Source organism: Arvicanthis niloticus, chromosome 17 (genome assembly GCF_011762505.2).
Source record: "Arvicanthis niloticus isolate mArvNil1 chromosome 17, mArvNil1.pat.X, whole genome shotgun sequence".
Classification (NCBI taxonomy): Eukaryota; Metazoa; Chordata; class Mammalia; order Rodentia; family Muridae; genus Arvicanthis; species Arvicanthis niloticus.
Window position 1 is genome coordinate 49212884 of NC_047674.1, and position 22548 is coordinate 49235431.

At 33.8% G+C, this 22548-nt stretch overlaps 1 protein-coding gene across 1 annotated transcript in view; it reads right to left on the reverse strand.

The window, feature by feature from the left end:
• The window catches only part of LOC117722643 (cysteine-rich secretory protein 1-like), a 42785-nt gene that overhangs the window by 7157 nt on the left and 13080 nt on the right, over nt 1-22548 (reverse strand). Inside the window, exons 2-7 of the mRNA XM_034521890.2 lie at nt 13997-14030; nt 10415-10488; nt 7240-7356; nt 5993-6080; nt 4102-4247; nt 497-591 (exon numbers count right to left, since the gene is read on the reverse strand). Coding sequence (XP_034377781.1) covers nt 497-591; nt 4102-4247; nt 5993-6080; nt 7240-7356; nt 10415-10486 — 518 coding nt within the window. The 5' untranslated portion in view covers nt 10487-10488; nt 13997-14030. The remainder of the gene's footprint in view (nt 1-496; nt 592-4101; nt 4248-5992; nt 6081-7239; nt 7357-10414; nt 10489-13996; nt 14031-22548) is intronic.

Genomic DNA, 22548 nt, shown 5'->3' on the forward strand with positions numbered 1-22548 from the left:
TTATACAAATTCAGTACTCCTATATAATATTTTCAAAAGATAAATAATTATAAGAAGAGAAAACAACCTATAAAATCAGAAGTAGGATTAGTTTAGTGGAAACTCTACAATCAATATCCTCTGTTATTCACTAACACACCTGCTCTAATATCAATATATTCCTTTGTAAACAATAAACATAGCAATAACTGAAAATATGACTCTAACAATACCTATGCTTTGTGATCACCATTTGTCTAGAAAACTCCAACTGAAGGGAGAAGAGAAATAATTTTTAAGCATAGGGTGAAAGTATCCGTGTGTCATTTACAGAACTAATGAGCTGGCCATTTCTAGAATTTTGTACAGTAAGTTTGAACTATGGGAAGTATTTAAAAGTTTGTATTTCCCTTTCCATGTATAATGTATATCTTTAATCGTTTTTTACACTATGATAATTTAAAATGTTAAATTGCATTTGATGTTGTTGAAAATGAACTCTAATTTGCATACTTACGCAGGACAATACTGACAAACATATAAGAATCTCAATGAGTTTCCAGGGCATTCAGCAACTCCACATGCAACTTGAAAAGTTGAATTCCAAACAACCTGCATACCCAGGGATGAAGCATGTGTCAGAAAGAAAAATAATGCAGAAAAACAAATGGGAAATGTAAACTTAAAACACCTTTGGTATACTTTTGTTTCTATATACCTTCTGGACATACATAAATTATTGAATCAGACTACAAATGTTAAAAGGGCCCACAGGGCCTAATTTTGGTCAGCTAGTTCAACAAAGCTTACAGGAAGCACCTATGGGAGATTAGGGAGGCTGACAACTGCTTCATCCCCATCTCAGAGATTCTGTTGTTTATCTAGCGCATTTTTGACTGGTTCCAAGATAATGAGGATGCAGAAGGCTGGGCTAAGGTCAATCATCTTCATGTCAAAATGAAAGACATCAAAGAATCCATGGATAAACGGAGGACCCTGATGAGATATAGAATTTCTCTACTTCCTACCTTCTAGGCATGTGACAATAAACTACAAGAGGGTAACATGGATATTATGTCACTTCCTAGTCAGCCATCAAAGTAATCATAAATTTTTCCCAGAGAAGAGGTGTTCAGTTGGATGCTAACACATAGACATGAGTATCTTCCTTCCCAGGTGGGCAGAGATCATGACTTGCTTGCAAACCTTTTTGGTCAAGCCTGGAAGAAGGCTACTACTCAGTAATCATTTATACTTCCTGGAAGTTGTCCATAGTGAGAGCTTCAGCGTAGAACTTTGACCTTGAATTTTCTGGTTTCTTCGTGAAACTGGGTTTCAGCCCAAGTATCTCAGCATGTAGAATCTGATCAGATCAAGGAGTTGAAGTTGCTTCCTTCTATATTAGTCAGGGTTCTCTAGAGTCACAGAACTTATGAAATGAATGTATATGTGTATTGAAATGACTTACAGGCTGCAATTCAACTAACCAAGCAATAACAAGCATGAATGGAAAGCCCAAAACTCTAGTAGTTGCTCAGTCTTACATTGCTGCAGATTTCAGCTGGTCTGTATAACCCAGTATACTAAAAAAGTAGACTCCAGTGGATGTGATGGACAAGAAAGTGTAAGCAGGTGAAGAGTGAATGAACCCATCCTTCTTTCATTGTCTTTATATAGGCTTCCAGCAGAAGGTATGGCCCAAGTGTGCCTCAAGATCAGGATTAAAAGTATTTGTTGATACAGATAAAAAGTGTGTGTCATCACACCTCAAGATCTGTATCAAAAACTTGTGTCTTCCAGCCTCAAGATCCTGATAAAAGACATATTGTCACCTTGCCTTCAGATCCAGACAACATGTATGAGTCCATTGCTTGTTGTAGTTTATTCCAGATATAGTCATGTTGGTAGTATCCATCATAATCCATCCTTTGTCACTTTGACACAAATCATATTTTATGTCCAAATGAAAACAATAACTATGTGATAATAATGTATAAGATATGACTATCCCTTGTACAACCACAAATGCATAAATAATAATCGGGTCATAATAATGTCTAATGTGATATAGTTATTCCTAATATAACCATAAATGCATTGTAAATTTAGAACAGGTAGCAGTATCTCTTGAGGCACATCCTTTTAGTACTTCAAATATAAATATGGGAGGGAGAGAGAGAGGTTTGTTTCATAAGTTATGTGACTCTAGAGAACCTTGATTATTGCAGATTTTGGTACCACCATAGTGGGGTATTGCTGTGTCCTCCCTGACCATATTTTTTGAAGGATTTTGGAAGGATTTTGGAACTTTGAACTAGAAAAGCCATTGTATATTGAGAGCTCTGTGGGAAGATTTGGGATCTTGGATGATAAGAATTTTGAACAGTACAGAAGAGGGAGGCCTGGCATGTGAAATTTCAAAGGGAAGATTAAAGACTCTATTAGGGCCATTTTCTATTTTGCTTTAAGATTCCATGGTTCTTGTTAGCTAGCTTGTTATTAACAAGATACCAGAACTACTGAAGTAAACCTTTCTGTTTCGGGGATAACTGATGTTGGTTAGCTGGAGATAAGATTAGTGGTGATTAAGAAAAGACTAGTATCATTGAGGTGAAATCTGCTGGGAAATGTTTTCCTAAGAGCACAGAGAAGCTGTGTTCCAGATGTGGCCAAAGTTGTACCTTTTGCTTGCAGCTGGACTTGGAAATGTAAAAGAGTCTCACAAATGGTACATGTTTTGATGGCATGAAAGGGTCATGGAGAGTAGCTGAAGGTTGTAAGAGACCAGGAGAGGTGCAGCCTCAGTGGCAGTTGAAGGCTCAAGACTAAAAGGGTCATGCAATAAATTTGAGGCTTTGTACCAGGAAGAGATCCTATGGGAGGTTATTTCTGAAAGCCCAGCCCAGTTGCAGCAGAAGACCTCAGCATTTTTAAATGAAATTACCACACCACCAACACCAACAACAAAAGCATCTGTGAAGTGGAGACAGCTGGAAGCCTAGAAGATAAGCTGTGTGTGTCAGAAAGGAAAGAGGTGAAGAAATGACCTAAGCCATTTGGAGGAGGCCAGAAGATTATGTGTGGATCCAAGACATTGGACATTGAGTTATTTATAGTTTTGGGGTTTAGTTGTTTTATGGTTCAGATTGTGACAATGCCCTGCTTTTTCCCTCTTGAAAAATCTATTTCATTTAATTTTGATATTTATTGGAATATAAAACTGAAAAGTTTTAAACTTTTAGAAGAGATTTTGGATTTCTAGAGAGATTGGTTAGTTTAAAGAGACTGAAATTGTAACGCTTTAAATTCGTAAAAACTGTGGGACTTAAGTTATCTATGTTTTTAATGCGAGATCTTGGGGATGAATAAAAAAGAAAGTATTTGACTAAAAAGTGATTTGTGTGCCAACTTGACAAGTGGACAGTTGTACTGGTTGGTTCTGTATAGCAACTTAACAAAGTCATCAGACAAGGAGAAACCTCAGATGAGAAAATGCCTTCCTGGGATCTAGATATAAAGCATAGTTACTGATCAGTGAGGGATGGCTCAGCCTATGGTAGGTGGGGCTATCCCTGGGTTGGTGGTCCTGGATTTTATAAGAAAGCAGGCTGAGCAAGGCACAGGAATCATACATGTAAGCAGCACCTTCCATGGCATTGGCATCAGCTCCTGCTTCCAGGTTCCTTCCCTGTGTGAGTTCCTGTCCTCACTTTTTTTGGTGATGAACAACATGAAGTGTAAATAAACCCTTTCCTCCCTAGTTTGCTTTGTCTCCTGGTGTTTTATCATTGCAAAAACCTTGACTAAGATATCTGTCAATATCACATCTGGATCTTTTCTCCAATCAGCCATTCAGGATCCCCATAACACTTCCTTTCTCTCTCAGCTTTGGTAGGCCCTATTTGACAGTGGCTTGGATTGAGGAACAATTGTATAATTCTTGCTAAAGCAGGTACCTTGTTTGTCTGAAAATCAGCTATCAGGGAGGGGAATCTGGAAAGAAACCTTTAGGAAGACTGTTCCCATTCTCCTTCAGGAGCTATACAAAACTGATATGCAGCCCTGGTCAAGTAATACAAAGCATGTTCTTGCCTCTCATTTACAGAGAATATTTTTTCTTACCTGAGTATAATGTCCAACTTTACTACCACGTTCCTTTGGGCCTGAACCAAAGGCAAAATCATTGACTTCATCATACCAGTCTTGGATTACAGAAGACCACGGTGCAAGGTAATTTGACATGAACAAATTCTCACCACATTTTAAATCTATGGGAAAAAATAATAGACCACTAATTAGGGCAGCAGGAAAGAAAAAAGAATACACACACACACACACACACAGAGAGAGAGAGAGAGAGAGAGAGAGAGAGAGAATACAAAGCCAAATTCCTGCTCTTTAAAGACATTGCTAACAGTTACTTTTGATTATTTCATAAGATGCATGCTTCAGACTTGATCAGTCATCTGAACAATAGCCACAGGTATATAATGTGTGGGCTGAACCACATATGAACTCACTAGATATAGAAGTCATTTGCTCAGCAACTTCTTTCCTTGCATTGATTTATTGACACACTAAATTCTCCATACCTATGTGAATATGTGTGAGGGGGTGTGTTTGTGTGTGTGTGTGCCTCATACACAACAAATGTTGATTTGCACTTTAGAGAAGACAAATACTAACTCTTTAAATTTCTCTCCTGTTTTTACTAGTGATTTTTATGTGAAAGGTTCCATTTTTAGTGTTATTGTTTTGTATAATCCTTCTTTTTGTCATTACTTAAAAACTACAAGTACAAAGCAAACAAAAGCAGAAGTAAGAATAATGTTCACCCACCTGGACTGTATATAAGTTTCTGTCATCAACAATGAAGACAGAGTTTGGCACATACACAGTGCTGTCTTAAACACACACACACAATTCTAGAATTTAGGAAGCTAAAAATTGAAGTCATCCTGCACTATACAATGAGACCTGTATCCCACCAAAACAAAAACAACAAACAGAAATAAAACAATAAAGGAAGTAATTAAAGGTAATACAAATATTTGCTATTTCTTGAGAAAATTGAAGAATTAGTTGTTCAGATTAAATACATTTTTATGATTAAAAATATAACTTGTAAACAGAAACAAGCCACATCAAAAGCTAAGATACTCGAGTTAGGCATGGTGGTACATCTCTTTAATTCCAGCACTCTAGAAGCAGAGGCAGGCAGCTTTCTACGAGTTCCAGGCTAGCCTGTTCTACAAACTATGTTCCAGGACAGCCAGGAAGACAGAGAGAAACCTTGACTCAAAACAAAGAAACAAAGAAACAAAGAAACAAATAAATAGTATAAAAACAAAACAAAAAACAAAACAAGATAGATAAGATACTGGCTTAAATTATAGAAATTTAGAAATTCTAATTACAGAGGGCTGGAAAAGTGACTCTACAAATAGGAGTATATCCAGCTACTTTAGCAGACTTGAATTCAACTGGTACCATTCATATGGGATGGGTTACAACCACCTTAACTTCAGCTCCCAAAAATTCAATGCCTTCTTCTGATCTTTACAGGCACACTTCTGTACATGCACTTACATTTACGTGTGCATATATACACAAGAAATATATACAAATAAATAAAAATAATAGGCTAAAATTAAAAAGAGATTCTAATTTCAAGTTCCCTTCAAATTACTTTAATTAGTAGTTTCATCCAGACAACAATTTTAATCTTTAAAGGAGAGAATGAGATAATTCCTATCTTTTTTCTCTTGTGATCTAGTTACGAGACACAAAGCTGGCATTGTGGAAAACGGTCTGGATAAAATATGGAACACCCAATAAGCATAATACGGAGCCTCTCTGAGCCATCCTGGTCCAGAGATATTTAACTTTTTTTTTAAAAAAGATTGTATCATAATAGGTGTTTCCTTTGCAAAGTTTTGTTAGCACAATACCAGAAACTGGGCCCTTCTGTGTTACTCTCCAACCACACATAAGTGATTTTTAGTTTACATACTGGTTGTCCTGAGTTCTATAGGACTGTGACTGTATGTGCACTTGTCTGCCCAATCTTGAGCATTCACTTGAACATCATAGTTCCATTCCTAAAAAGGAAAAAGAAAGAAGATAGCTATATAATAACAAAACCCTCAAAGGCACATTATCTTTGAAGGCAGGCTGGTAGGACTGGCTTATATCATTGCAAGATTTCTGTAGGCACCATATGACTTTGATCATAATCAATACATAAAATAGTATATCTCTAAACTTTTATGTTAGCATATATACTATCAACTTAAATTGTGACATTTATAATAAGCTTATTTTTATATGTTTTTCTTCCCGATCCTGCTCATCCTACCATGCCTTCTCACCCATAGCCTCCCTTTGATGTCACGTATGTTCTATTTCCTTCCTCTTCCCAAACTTTCCATGGCACTTTTACCCTTGTTTGTCTGCTTGGTAGTTTCATAATCTATACTCAAAGTTCCTCCCACTTATTTATGCCTTTTTTATTTCAAAGAAATACAAATAGCCTGTCTTCCCAAGATCACCAAAAATAGTAAAATATTTAACAGGCTAATGACTTATAGAAATCACAACAGGAACTATAAAGACATTATGCAATTGCTGTACTATAGGAAGCACTAACTATGGGGATACACTAAGACTATTTTTACACCTGTAAAAAGTTGCCCATAAATGCTAGTTTCATTTTTACACATTGAATAAATTTAAAAGAAATATAGACTTTTGATCTGCATCTAAGACAGAAGACTGTTTAGATGAAAGGTCATGAAGTAGAGATGTCTTGACCTAAACTGAGAGAGAGAGAGAGGGAGAGAGAGAGAGAGAGAGAGAGAGAGAGAGAGAGAGAGAGAGAGAAGAGGAAAGAGGCAATAACACAGTGCCTTGTCACTAAAGAGAAATGTCGAAAGATTTATTTTTAGTTCTGTGACTGTAATTAATGTAACTGTAGAACATTAATGAGTCACTTTTATTAAGGGAATTTAATAAATTCTGCTCTAATCATATCATAAGTGAAGACGTAGAAGCAGAGAAAGAACTCTGATCTTACATGTATCTCATAATATGTGGACACATACACAGATACTCATGCACATAAAGAAACAGTAAGTATATTTTTTAAAATAGAGGCTAAAATGGAGCCAGACCCTTTTAAACCACACAGGAGAAGCCAGGTGCTATCAGCAGGCTCCAAAAACAGCTCTCCAAAAGCACTGTCCTGACGTGAGCGCTCACCATTTTTAGTAAGTCACTAGCAGATGGAGAAACCATTCGTCTCAATTCGTTGTGCTTGTTTACAATCTCTTCCTGGACTGATGTTTTTGTGGTTGACAAAACCTCAAGACCATTATTCTAAATGGAAATAAAATGAAAGTTACATTAGTGTATGATAAGGTTATATGAAATGGTGAAAATGATGGCTAAGGTGAATGAAGGTCATTATTAAAGATCTCAGACAATATTAGTCATTGACCTTAAAACCGAATGTTAAGAACATCTGTTAGTTTTCTTCAGAAGCATTTTAAGAGAAATTTTGAAAATAAGGAATGAATCCACGGCATGTCAAAGTAAAAGTGAAAAGAAAAACATAGTAAATACTCTACGGATGCTACAAATATCAATTTTTATTTAAGAGAAGCCTATAATGATAGTAATGCATGGTAGAAAACCTTAAGTCATTAATTAAAGTCATTAAACCTTAAGCCAAACAATTAGGCTGTAGCAAGAAACTACTAAGGATTAATTACATGATTTAATATAGATCTTTGAAAGAGATAGCCAAACTTTGACAAGGAATTTGGAAGCATATAAGATAATGGAGTTCTAGACACACTGTATGTGTGCATTCAATTATCTCTTACAGTAAGAAATTTTTATATGTAATAGGATTTTGTGATCACTCCTAAGAGTTTTATCTAATATAATATTAAAGTCGATTTATAGGCAATAGGTTCTTGAAAATGCTTGAGTATTGTTGGCTTTACAAATCATTAAACATAAATAAACTTGTTAACTCAGATGCTGATATTTAATTTTATGGTTTTGTGTTTATATGGGACAGGTAGATAGTGTGATATTATGTGAACTGACAAAGATATAAAAAAAACTCTTGATGGTAGAAGCATACTTCAAATCCTCTCTTCTTTTATAGTGTAAAGCAAGTTGTTACAGCTTAATTATCATTGGACAGACCCTCACATACATCTTATCCTACTGCTGGAATAAGTTGTTTCTCTTTCCTGCAGTGCTAACTTCTCTCAAGTTACTGCAGACATTACACACATAAATCTAATCACACTATATCGCTAGTATTTGCTACGTGTCCACATCTAACTGTTGCATTATGTTCTGAATGCACTAATGAATGCCTTGAGTCAAGGGATTTTACATGGCTAGTGATTTCTAAGACAGAAGGAGTGTACATTTTTAAGTCATTGCTATAAAATCCTCGTATTTTATTATAAAATGTAGTAACAATATTCTTCAGTGTTTATTTATTAAGGAAAAGCATCATTTTCTTTAAAAAAAAAAAAATACTTGGCTTTAATTTAGTGTATATGCGCACAATGCCTGCTGAGGCCAGAAGAGGGTAGCAGATCCCTTTGAGTTGGAGTTATGGATGTAAGCCACTTGAGGTAGGTTATAGAAATCAAAGTACATTCTGCAAGAGCAGTAACTGTGCTTATGCACTAAGGTATATCTCCTTAGATATTCCATTTTAACTTGAAAACCTTACTTAAGGTTATTACCTTTCTAAAGACATAATACATTCTTTCTGAGAAAGTCATTATTATTTTCTGCTGGTTATGCTACCTTCCTTGGTACCTAAGAACTCCAAGAGATAATTAATGTGCTTCTATTTTCTTAACAGGCAATGGTAACTTTTTAAAAAGAGATACTAGAAACATGAAAATGTGAGAATAAAAACTTGTTAAATGGTTTATATTGGATAGGTAATATGATCTCATAGTTACAACAGAACAAAGTTAAGACGGGGGACTAGAAATGAGTGACAGAGATATTAGCTCTTCATGGTAAATATCAAAGAAACCTTCATTTGTCAAAGGTGACTCAGAATTACTCTGCTATTTGTATCTTGAAATTCTCTAAAGAGATACCAGTAGACCAAAGAGAGAAGAGAGGTGTCAGGAAAGAAGGGAGGGAGAATAGGTGCTTCAAAGGTGCTAAAAAACACAATAACTTTAGGAAAGAAACTGGGAAAACAAACAACTTGAGTGAACACTTATATGATATGATATAATAAATAGTATCTAGATTACTAATTTGGTTATGCTAACAAACAAAAAACCCCATACAACTTATATTCCAAAACAGGTTTATCCAGTTATTGGCACTCCCTACTCTTGAGGAATTCCAGTTGTAACCAATGCCCAGGCCAGAGAAGAGTGTGAGGATTATAGCAATTTGCATTGCTTTTAACTTTAATAGCTTTCTGAGCAGATGAGAAATATCTTTGCTAGTCCCTTATACTCTGTCATTTTAAAAGATGACTAAGCCTCACTGAGATTATCTAAATATAAAAACATATTACAAATAACTCTTATTTGGCTCATGTACATACGTACTGTTTGCATAGTAGATGTACTTAACAACTTGGAGTGTGTGTGTGTGTGTGTGTGTGTGTGTGTGTGTGTGTGTGTGTGTGTGTGTTGCTGAGGATCAACCCTAAGGACTTATGCATTTTAGGCAAGTGTAATTTAGTATCATACCTAGCTATATTCTAGAAAATGTTTAAAATTGAAAATAGACACACAATACCTATAAAATAAGATACAGGAAATATATATATATGATGAAGTTGTGTTATTTGGAGTATAATATGAAGTTTCTGTGAGGACCACACTGAAATGGACTAAATAAGATAATAACAATTCTTAGAAGAGAAACTTTCAGAAATAAATCTAGAGACATAAAAAATCCAATACAAATATAATGCAAATATCATATGTAAGTTTAATTTCTTGACCACATTAAAAAGAAAAAGATATTGTAAATTAATATCAATATTTATATTTAAATTATATAGCAAAAATTCAATTTCATTGTTCTTGATACAAAATGTATTATGATATATTTGTCTCCAGCCTTTTCTTTGATATCTTCATTGTGTAATGAATATATGCCTGTTCATTTAAATATTGCATGAACCTAACCATTTTAATTTAACCAATCTAACTGACCATGTTTAATATTCACTTATAATTAGGGCTACAAGTTCATTCACCACAACTTTAAAATAATGCCATGTGCTTTGAACTATCAATAAATACTTTGCGACTTACAACACACTCTGGTCTTTTAAAACTTTGAAGAGTGATCTAGTTGCTTGCTAGCCTAGCCTTCATAGCTGCCTAAATTGTTCTGAGAATATACTAAATCTTACCCATACCTCATAGTCATCTTGAAGAAGGGATGGGGGCAGTACTGCAGCCAGGAACAACAGCACTAGCATTGATGCCATGGCTAGACAACAAAGAAGAGAACAAAGATATGCATTATGATGTTTAATTCATGGAGTTCTGAATAACACACCTACAAATGCTCTGGTCATTAGCTTCTCCCCAATGCACTGAAACCTATATAGGTCCTCTCTTCAATTCTAGGAGTCCAGCAATTCTTTCTTTGTCCTTCCAAGAATATTAAGAGCTTCCAATTATTTCCATGACAGGGCACTAAAACTGGTAAGAATAAGTCCTTTCTGGATAAGTGTTTCCTACCCCATTATAAATATATTCTTATAAACACATCATCCAATTAGAAGTAAGAATTTGTCATATCGTTCCTGTTAGGTTATGGTGTTTTTAAAAACCTAAGTAAATCCTAAGTCTTAGTTCTGGTTATTATTGCTGTGGTGAAACAGCATGACCACAAACAACTTGAAAAGGATTTAGATGGCTTACATATCCCAAACTACAGTCCACTGACTGAAGCCAAAGGGGGATCTCAAACACGGAAGGAAGCTGGAGGCAGGTTGATCAGAGGGGTGATGTTACTGGTTTGCTCCCAATGACTTGTTTAGTTTGCTTCCTTATAGAGCTTAGCGCTACCAGCCCAGAACTGGAACTATCTCAAATGTGTTGGGGTCTTCTTCATGAATCAATAACTGAGAAAAGTTCCTAAAAGATGGCCTGTGTACAACATGCTCTTTTAGAAGTGTTTTCTCAAGTAGGGATTTCTCCTCTCAGATAAAACTGGTTGTGTCAATTTGACATAAAACTAGCCAGAATGTTCTCAACTTAGGATATGTTTATTTGTTATTTATTCACTAAAAGATTTTTTTCTCTTTCTTTCTTTTTTTTTTTTTTTTTTTTTTTTTTTTTTTTTTTTTTTTTTTTTTTTTTTTTTTTTTTTTTTTTTTTGTGGTTGGTTGGTTGATGTGGTTTGGTTTTATTTTGTTGAGACAGGGTTTCTTCATTTAGCCCTGACTTCGGTGAAACTCCACTCTGTAGACCAGGCTGCTCTTGAACTCACAGAGATTCACCTGTTTCTAGTGCCTAAGTGCTGGGATTAAAGGTGGGAGCCACTGTCTGGCCCTTTCTCTTCCATTTGAAACAAGATTTTACCATGTATCCACTCTGGCTTCAAATGAACAAACTTACCTCAGAGTTTTTAAGTATTGAGACATACATGTACACTGTCACACACAACTCCACTATATTTTTCAACCAATGTCCTTAACTTGGTTCTTGTGTCCACTGTATTTACACATTTACTGTCAATGTCTGGTCCAAAATACCAAGACTAAAACCTCCAAAATCTTAAAGTTTCATCCTCATATTTTGCATATATGGTAAATACATAATAAATTAATTTTGAACATGATAAATGCATGTTTAAAAATAGGGAAATAAACCATTTAAATAATTTTGAACACATTCTCTTATTAATGGTATTCTGTAGAACACCCACACACCTACACATAAATATACAAACATTTGAAAGTATGCCAGTATGCAAGTATATGTGTATGCTTTCATGTGGAGACCTGAGGCGGACATCAGTTGCTTTCCTCAACTGTTTTCTCTTGTATAAGTTGAGAAAAGATCTATCAGAGCACTCAGAGTTCAACATTTTAGTTGGTTTAACTACACAATTGGTTCTAGGTACATTCTGTCTCAGCCTTCTGCCTGCACTAAAATGAATAGCATGCAAGAATACCCATCCGGATTTTATATGGGCTCTGGTTATTTGAAATCTGGCTCCCATACTTGTATAATAGGTACATTGTCTACTGAGCCATCTTGCCAGCACTCACAGTTTCTTTTTAAAAGACTATTTAATGATTTCCCATAAAAAGTAAGAAAATTTTTTATTACTGTATAATTAATAAGATCAATGTAAGGTGGATTCAGTGCATAAATAATTTTTATAAAATGTATCAAAGCACCACTTGTCCTAACATAGGCCTTCACAATAACAGATACAGTGACTATGCGTTTGGTGTCACGTGTCATGTGACTCTCTATGGGCTTTATTTCAAACTCGTAAAAACCTAGTGAGGAGATACTGTGACTCAGTACTCCACTTATATACATGAGCATTCTCAGAATTAGAGATTTAATGAGGTGTCATAAGAATTCAGGTAGCAGAACCGAAATATAAGCACCATCTCTGTGGTTTCAAAGCCTTCAATTCTGAAAGCCAGAGATTGCAATGCTTTAAAGGTTATGTAGACATGGACTATGTCAATAAAACCCCAGCAGAAGTGCATTGGATGAGCACATTACAGGAAAAATAACATGATTCTAACTCATCACATTCTCCCAATTATCTACTATAATATTTTCTAAATTCCTATATAATATGTAATCTTCACTCTGATTGCTTTGTCATGTATTTCTGAGGTTTAAATCAGTTAACAGAGAACATAAGTTCCACCAAACTGCTAGAAATCATCATGGACAAAATGCTGCAATAACAACCTTGTCAATTCCCACAAAGTATTTTTATCCAAGAAGGAATATCTTTGCTTCCCTGAATTTGCTAGGCAGTAGCACTGGAATTCTGAACTATGCCTGATCTATACTTCTTGAAATTTCTGACATTCATTTCTGCAGTTCACACGTTGTCTCATAAATTAGCGTTTCATTATCTAATAGCTTTCAGGATTTACACTAATGATAACTAACTGCTTTTTATCCAACTTCAGAAGGTAACTTGACAGGGACTGTAGACTCAGATGTAAACTAGCTGAGTACATCATTTAAACACATGGAAGAAAACATCCATAAATGCTCTTTGGGATTATAACCTTCTCCAGTAGCATATAACTCCTTTCTGATTGACATTAGTTTCATGATATGCTAATATCCCCCAGAAACATTTTTGTCTGCCCCAAACACAAAGTTATATGTGCTTTGTCATATAAGATAGATACACAATTTATACATTTAAGTAATCTACAAGGTAACAGAATATATTCACCTTTGCCCACAAAAATGAAATGTTTTGTTTTGTCCTTCCTTTGAATGTATTTTATGGACACGTTATATATTCTGTTGAAGATCATCCGTAACACGTTTAGTTCATGTTCACTGCTATCATGTCGTTGTGACCAATTTAAAATCACTAGTAATGTTATCTTCCCATCCATATTCTAACAACATTTACATCACTGTACAGAAATATATTTTAAATAAAATACCTACACTCCTAATTCATAGTTTTAGTAAAGATACCTCTAATAGAATTACCTGGAAAAATCATAGACATTATTTATGATTTTAAAACTAAAAAAAGTTTCATTCCTATTATCTCTGTACCAAAGCATTTCTAAGATAACAAATATGCCACATAAATCACATATTCAGCTTTACATGACTAAATAAAAACAATTATTCTCAATAAAATTATCAGTATGATTCTGATAACAACCACACATGCAATTATTATCTGTAAAATTTCACTGCTCCTGAGTTATAAATGTATTGGCATTAGGAATTTGATTTCATAATAAAGGAGAGCTACTTACTGCTGGTTTCAGAGCAGAATGAGGCGTTCTCCTGCTGGAAGAAGAAAGGCAACATCAGACAAGAGGCCCAGTTGTCTATATGTACTCTGCATAGTTCCTGTTTTGGCACAGTCTCATTGTGCAAGCACTTCTTGGTTAACCAGGTATGACACAGGATTTGTCATGCCAGATTTTATTGCTGGTCATCTAACTGACATTTTGACATCATGGGATGACTCTTTATATGGCTATTAGAAACAAATTTTGCTAACTCTTTCATGCTTATCTAGTAATATAATGTATCTATACATTTATCAGTAGATACTTCAAAAACTATAATCAAATAATTTTTGTCTTATCAAAGCTGTGAGGATTTTTTTTTTCTTTTAAGGGGACTACAGAAGTGACTAGGTTTAGAAGTACTCTTCATGCTCTTACTCAAATAATGAGTTTGGTTTTTTTTTTCAGCCATGTATGGTGCCTTATTATTGCTTGTAACTGCAGGGGATTGGACACTTTCTAGTCTCCATGAACACATATTTACATGAACATACCTTGACACAGAAGCAAATACACACACACGCACAAGTTAAAAAAAAATTGTTCCCTTAAGAATAAGTGTGAGCTTATACTTTTCATGATCTTTTGAGAATTCAAGATTTCCTCACAGAAATTGAAGTGTCGGCGCTCTAACTCAGGCAGTATCTTAGAATACACAGCCTTGGTGTATCTACTCATCAAGTATACAGAGCAGACCTGCCCAAACCTCCGATGTCCTGGAATTCCATCTGGATTCAGTGAAGACACAGCATCAGAGGATTATCAACTTACTCTTCCCCCCACCCCTCTTCTAATATCTCAACGCCCGTAATCAGCCTGAAGAAGTTACAGAAGAGTCAGCGCCCCTATTCCCTGGGCTTGGGGACTAATGTGGTTAATAATGGTCTGTCTTTCTAGGGAAAAGTAGTGGTTTTGTTGGAACAGGGAGGATTAGTTAGGACTTATTGCACAGCCATAACCTATTGGTAGAAATCTGTATAATTATTTTCAAGATGAAGTTATAATTTCTTAAATGGTACAAAATTTACTTTGATTTCAAATTTAAGGTTTTCATTGGTACGAGCTCCTTATTAATATAAAAGTGAGATGAATATTGATACTCTCATGGGCAATGTGCTTGTATAACACATTTAGGAATACAAGGCCTAGACCCAGTCCTTCCTTAACTTTTTTAACTGATTTGGGATGGTTAACCTATGAGTTAAGGGACTATAGCAAATTTATGGCTTTGAGTTAATTGTTAGGAGGTTAACCATATTTTATTTAGAAATAGCCAAGAGGAGTGAACAGACAACAGTCCAGGTGACCTTACATGGATAGTTGGTTTTCAAAACGTCAGAAGTCCATAGAATTGACGCTACAAAAATTTATATAAATGTCCATTCTGATTAGAGACCTGTCTGCTCCTGACAGCTTCCTGTTGTGGATTCTAAAAAGAAATTGAGCATCCTTGGAGTTATGCCAGTTGTGTGGTGACAGCCACTAGGCAAGAATTGCCTCTTTCCATCTACAAACTAACTACTGTCCTGAAGAGGACACACATGCAGAATAGTCGACCGATTATATCTGCCCAGACAGAGTAATCAGCCCTTAATAATCCTGCATCACTAAGGTCTGTCAGATGACTCTGGGCCAGAAGGCTGAAGATTTGATGCTCGAACATTCGGTAGTATAGGGGCTTCTCAGGTGTTCAGAGGTCTCTATAAATTGGCTAAGTTTTAGAAGCTATGTTTAGTGCTTCCTATAACTTCAGTTAACTCAGTCATTCTGGATTTCTGACGAGGTTGAAGACCCATAGTCTCATAGCCAATCCTGGCTATTTACTTTGAGAGAAAAGATCTGAGTAGATAGTTTTCAGCTGACATTCATTCTAAAGCCAAAAAAAAAAAAAAAAAAAAAAAAAAAAAAAAAAAAAAAAAAAAAAAAAAAAGGCCAGGATCAAAAGTAAGTGTTTTAGTTAGAAGAGATGACAGAGGTTCTGGTTAGTCAACAAAATGATGGACTGGGTATTAGAACTATCTTATGCCTCACTGGTACAATTAGGAATAAGTATGCTCTAACTGTATTTTGAGAGAAAAGTTTTACTTTAACAGGAAGAGTGATATGTAGGAGGAGCTAAGTGGGAAGGAGTACTGAGAGGAAGAGATGGAGTAAGGAGAGAAGATGAAGGAGAGGAGAAGCTAGGTGATGAGAGAGAGAAAGAGAGAGGGGTCATGGAGGCAGATGTTCACAGGTCTCCACCAGTCAAAGATAGTCTTTATATCTAGGTTGGGTATTGGATTACCCTTCTGATTGAGCATTACCAAACTTATAAATCCTTTGATTAACATTTTAAAAAAATTGTATAAAAGCAAAAAGGAAAGGAGGGCATGGGACAGGGGTTTTCTAGGGAGGGGAAATGGGGAAAGGGGATGGCATCTTAAATGTAAATAAAATAAAATGAAAAGAAAAGAAATTGAAATGTCCAAATTAATTGTTGAAATTAGAAAATTGTTGAATGCTTTGGAAAACAAGTGTGTCTTGTACCTTTGCAAATTCAATGTGATAATGCCTTCAAGATTGTATTGACAAAGAACCCCAGTTATCTTTAAAACCACCTATATTGGCCTTTATTTTCTGGTTGAATAAAGTTGAACATAATATTGAGCATCATATCAAATTGCTCTCATTTAGTGTGTAAATCTACACAAGGTTTTATGCTTTCTATGCTTGTTTCTATGTCATAAAAGTGAAGCAGGATAGAACACTAACAGCAAATTTCCTAGGCAATAATGTTAAGAAAAGTGTTTTGATAAATACAAGAGAATTATTTACCAATCTCAAGTAGTACATACATAGTACTGAGAGGCATTTCTAGAGGCTCATGTCGTATACGTTATAACAGGTCTTTATGGTCACCTGTCTATGTGAATAAGATGTACCAGAGAACAGAATCTATTCAATGTATATTTTAATTATATTTCATTATTGGGATAAACATTAGACACTGCTATGTATAAGACAATCTTTAAAGGTTTAAACTTTGCTTAACTCGCTCACCACGTCATCACGTTTATTTTTTTAAAATATTCTAGTGAATAAGAGCTCTAAGTAATTAAATAACATTCCTAGCTCATGTTACCTTTGAATTTGCTGGGTTTGCCTCCATTTTTCTATTGAAGAATGTGTTAAGAGCATGCTCAGAACAGTCTCCAGCCTTATCTTTTTGGTTGCCTAATGCTGTGCAAAAGTTTGATAACCTTGATATTTTACTTATTGTGAGCACTGGCAAAATTTTTATAAGAATGTGCAATAAAGAATGTCTTTATTGACATATATTATAGTAAATGCTAATTTTTACAATCTATATTTTCTAATTGGTTTTCCCAGGTTTTCTATAGCTTACTTTTTGATTGAAAACCTCATCTCTGTACTCAATTGCTCTACCCGATATATATTTAAATTGGTGTCATAATAAAACTTGTAACTGAGTACTGTTATTTGTTGAGAAAACATAATTCAATGAAAATCTGTAAGAAAGAGAATGAATCTATTTATGGAGTGACAAAATTGTACAGAAGAATGTGTATTCAGGTAAAGTCTACTTTACCCAATGAAAATAATAAATATTTCAGACAACTATTTCAGAAACTGTCTTTTAGATTTACTGGTCTATAAAATAATTTTTGATAATAATAAATCATCATAGTGACCCCTTTGTGTTCCATAGAACATCAGAGCTTATTATTTTTATGTTTTAGGATCTGCTCTTCATCTCTCTTCTACAACACACCATTGCCTTTGATAGTTGTTATTCTATACTCAGATTACTTTTTTCTCTTCATCAAAATTTTATACTGGTAAAAAACACATCTAAGCAGAAATTCTATAATATTATGATAAACATCTGGAATACTGAGACATAATTATTACAAAAGGCAATCTCTACTAATCAAAATAAATAAACAACTAGAAATGTTTTTTCAGTTCCGTTACTCAGCAGCTAGACAGTATCCAGCATTGAATCTAATACATATAATTTGAAAATGATAAAGTTCTGATTAATATATTCATACATATATTTACATACATCTATAACTGGAAAAATCATATATATGAATTTATATTTGTATGAATATATGTGAATATATATATATATATGGGAGATTTTCTTCCTTTTTCTTTTTTTTCTTACTCAAAATTTTATTCATGTGATAAACACATTAAAACAGAATTCTACATTCCCCATTTTGCTCATCTATTACCACTTAGTGGCAATATAATTAGAAGAATTTCATATATTGGTTTAAATATGTAATCCAAATAATGAAGAAATCATTTTCTTATTGACAGTTTTATTATATCCATCAAAATATGATCATGAAACAGACCCCAAAATAAATTCTTATTCTTGGCAGTTGATACTGTTTCAAGATACAAGATAGGCTCAAATGCTTATACTACTAAAGCACCTTCTTGTTTTCTGTGATGAGTTTGTAAATCTGTAAAGATAACAAGAGTGCAAATGATATTTCTTCTTTTATATTTTCAGTACATAAATGATTGTGTTTAACTATTTCATGTAAAAATACACATAATTTTCCCCATCTTGTAACTTATTTCTTAATTTTTGAATTTAACTATTTTACCTTTAAGTTCTCTTTTGTACTAGTTATAAGACTGTCAGAAATAATGTTAAGGTAACTGAAGAAAACAAATAATATTTTCTGGATAGGTAAGCTCAAAGTTCCTGCAATTTGATAAAATCATATAAGCATAATTAATATATTCACTCAGAAACACATGCCTGAATGATTAAATGATGTTTTATTAACTTTTTATCATCTATGATGATGTAAAAACATGTTTTCACCTATAATAAGTCACATTAAATGTCAGTGGATAGATAAATCTTCCCCAGGATGCTGAGACTGTTGGCATTTGTTGATCCAAAGAAATTTCTTGATCAGTGCCAGCTATACAACATCTGAGAACAGAGTCCTTCTTTCTTCAATATCATTTCTTTGGAAGACAGAAATAGAGTCTATTATACTATGGCATTTTCAGTGTCATAAAAGAACATTTTGTACTAGCGCAAACTCATTTTCATATCTGAAGCCTACATCTTTATTCTAGCCTAAAATGTAGATTCTTGCCTGAAATTACTTCTTTGTTCTAGCTTAAGATTTAGATTCCTGCCTGAAATTACTTCTTTGTTCTAACCTAAGGTCAGATTCCTGCCTGAAGCCAAGGACAGGGAAGTAGGCTCAGATATTTTGGTCATCCTGATAAGCCCTTAGAAATAGTGATCACAGGAGTGATCATGGAACTTTGTTTATTGCCTTGCTTGTTCTTTGACTATTTATGGTTATGTCTTGCTTGTTCCTTGACTATTTGCATTTATTGTATTGCTAGTTCCTCAACCTAGAACGTACCTTAATACTTGCATGTAATTAAAATGGTATAAAAGGAAAAAAGAGGAGGGGGTAGTATGGGGGTTTCTGGAGTCAGGGAATGGTGAAAGGGGATGACATCTGAAATGTAAATAAATACAATATCCAATAAAAATTTAAAAAGAAAAAATAATTGAATAAAAATTTAAATGTATATATCATCTTATTTTTATTTTTTCCAAGAAAATTTTATTTTCTTGGAAAAAAAGAGAACATTTTATAAAGGCAATTTTGAATAGTTCAGACATTTATCTTATACATGACTCACTCATTTTCATTAGTATGTGTAACTGTGTGAGAGTTATGGAGAACCGTTGGAAAAAAAACAATGATTTTCTTTTGAGAACAACTTCTGTTTGTTTCAGCACTAGATCCTTAACTGCCAGTGTGGTGACAATGTCATTTTATGGTCTTATTTCCTATGGAATCTCTCTTCAACATTTATTGGCTTTCCAAAGTAAGATGTCATCTGACACCAGGATATTGACTTCTCTGCTACTCCAACAATGGTCCAAAATAAACATCCACCCCCCCCCCCCGATCGTAACTGTTTTCCAGTTTATATCTCAGCAACACCAGTAGATTAAGAAAAAAATATATCATATTATATCATATTATATTATATCATATCACATTATAGAGATACAGAAACTCATGACCCCAGTTTACTGAACAATAAATAACAACCTCAACCCCATGTGTAGTTAGTTGTCTTAACTTCTTAGGAAGAAGAGCAAAGGAGAAGACAAAGGAGAAAGGGGGAGAATGTGAAAAATGGAGATAGTGTATGTGCACGTGCTTGTGTGTGTGTGTGTGTGTGTGTGTGAGAGAGAGAGAGAGAGAGAGTTAAATTAGAAATATTCCACGTTGTCAACTTAAGAATTTCATTAGTTAGGAATGTATTCTGTATACAATCATTTTTAATAAAGCTTCTAGGTAACTAAATAAAATAGGATCACTGGTAAATAAATATATTATTTAAAAAGTTTCTTAATTACTTTCACCCAATATTATGAATGATGTTTCCCACATGCTGAAATAATGGAACATATGGAAAAGGTATAATATTCATGGATATGTTAAGTTCTCCTTTTGTAAATGAGAAAGAGGATACTATCTGTGTAAATAAAACATAAAATGAGTATAAAAAGTTAAAGATGATGTGGATTAGCAAGTGAATACATTTGGAGCCTTAATAAAGTTAATTAAACAAACTTCTCCTTTATATATTAGCTTCTCTGGAAAAGGTGTGTATTGCTTCAAGAAATGTAACCTTTTTTCAATTTTCTTATTAACTAGAAGGTAGCTACTGTTATATATTTCTTAAATGATGGCTTAACCTGGGTGAAAATTAATAATGTTGCAAAAATAATTAATCAATTTGACTTACCTTAAATTACTAATTATCTTAAATTAATAGTATCATGTTTAGTCTTATTCTCAATATTTAGTAATTTAATTTATATACATATATCATGTTCTTATTCACTAAACTATTCATAGACATTTGCTTTGGTACAATATACTTAGACTAATCTATTATTTTCCAAGTATAAGAGTTAGATATATGTTAGTTCTCAATGGTCTAGAATAAAGTTTTAAAACTTGAATACTGACCTAATGCTAGAAATAATGTACTCTTGGGAATTAGGAACATCTTAAGGGTAACACAAAGGTAAAAAACCTACTTTCTCACAAATGAATAAAACAAGTTTAACCATATCATTGTAAGCCTTGATATTTGTGTAAGAACATCCATTAATTTTGATGTCCATATGGGATTCACTGAAATTTGTTGTATCATAAATGTTTAGATGTACAGAAATTAATTCCATTATTATGGAATGTATGTATGCATGTATGTAGAGATAGATAGATATAGATACAGATAGATAGATAGATAGAGATGATAGAAATGGAGATAGAGATATATCACCATGTCTATGTCTAAATACATAAGATAATTGCATTTGCTTGTGTAAGAGATTAGTAAAGATTAATTCTTCATTGTTGTGGAAAAGTATGGGGAAGGAAGACATATATGTTTTATGACTTGATCAGGAAATGTCTGTGGGTAAACCTATGAGGACATAAAAGGTGAGCAACACAATGTATAGAAAATATATTTTTCTTTGGTTAAATAAACAGTATGGTACCTATAAGCACACAAAAGGTCATCTAAAATCAAAATTCAATGGATATTTACAAATAATCTTAAGCACTTTTCTCATATGACTGTATAAAAAATTTTTAACACAGTTTATATTAATATCATTCTCACTAAAGTGTCTTTTAAGATTATTACAATCTCTGATTTTTCTGCTAACAATAATAGTGTCTTGAAATCTTTGTTAACACATTACCAGGATTCATCTAGGAGAAGCTAAAAACTCACAGATGATCTTCCTGAGATTGTTTCACCATGGACTGTCAAAGTTAATGACAAATTTTCATATCTAGGCAAGGCTAAGAAGATTACATCAAGAAAAGATTCCTGCTATTACTATGCCTTTTCTTTTACATGTATGTATGTAAAGTATGTATGCATGTATGTAGAGGTAGAGGTAGAGATAGATAGATAGATAGATAGATAGACAGATACATACATACATACATACATACATGCATGCATACATAGAGATATAGATAGAGATAGAGATAGAGATAAAGATAGAGACAGAGATGATAGAGATAGAGATATATCACCAGGCATTAGCCCTCCCTTTTGAGCAGATCTTTGCAGAACAATGAAGATGTACTGCCTAGTAGTGATAATATATGGACAAATAGATGATTTCTTAATTCTTAATAATGATCCTATAAAAATTCCTAAAATTATATTAGTAATTATTAAGCTCTTTTATAATAGGACTTCTATTAAGTCATTTCTGATGTCAAGTCTGCAGTGAGAACTCTGTCAGTCTTCAAGTGTCCTAAGTTAATTGCTTCTGAGATAGCAAGCAGCCAACTACAATTTAGAGAACATTCAAAGAAGTTGTAAAACTATTAAACAAAGGTTATAAAAGTGAACTAATGATTTACTATAGGTGCATAGACAGAAGATAAAATATTGGCTGGGTT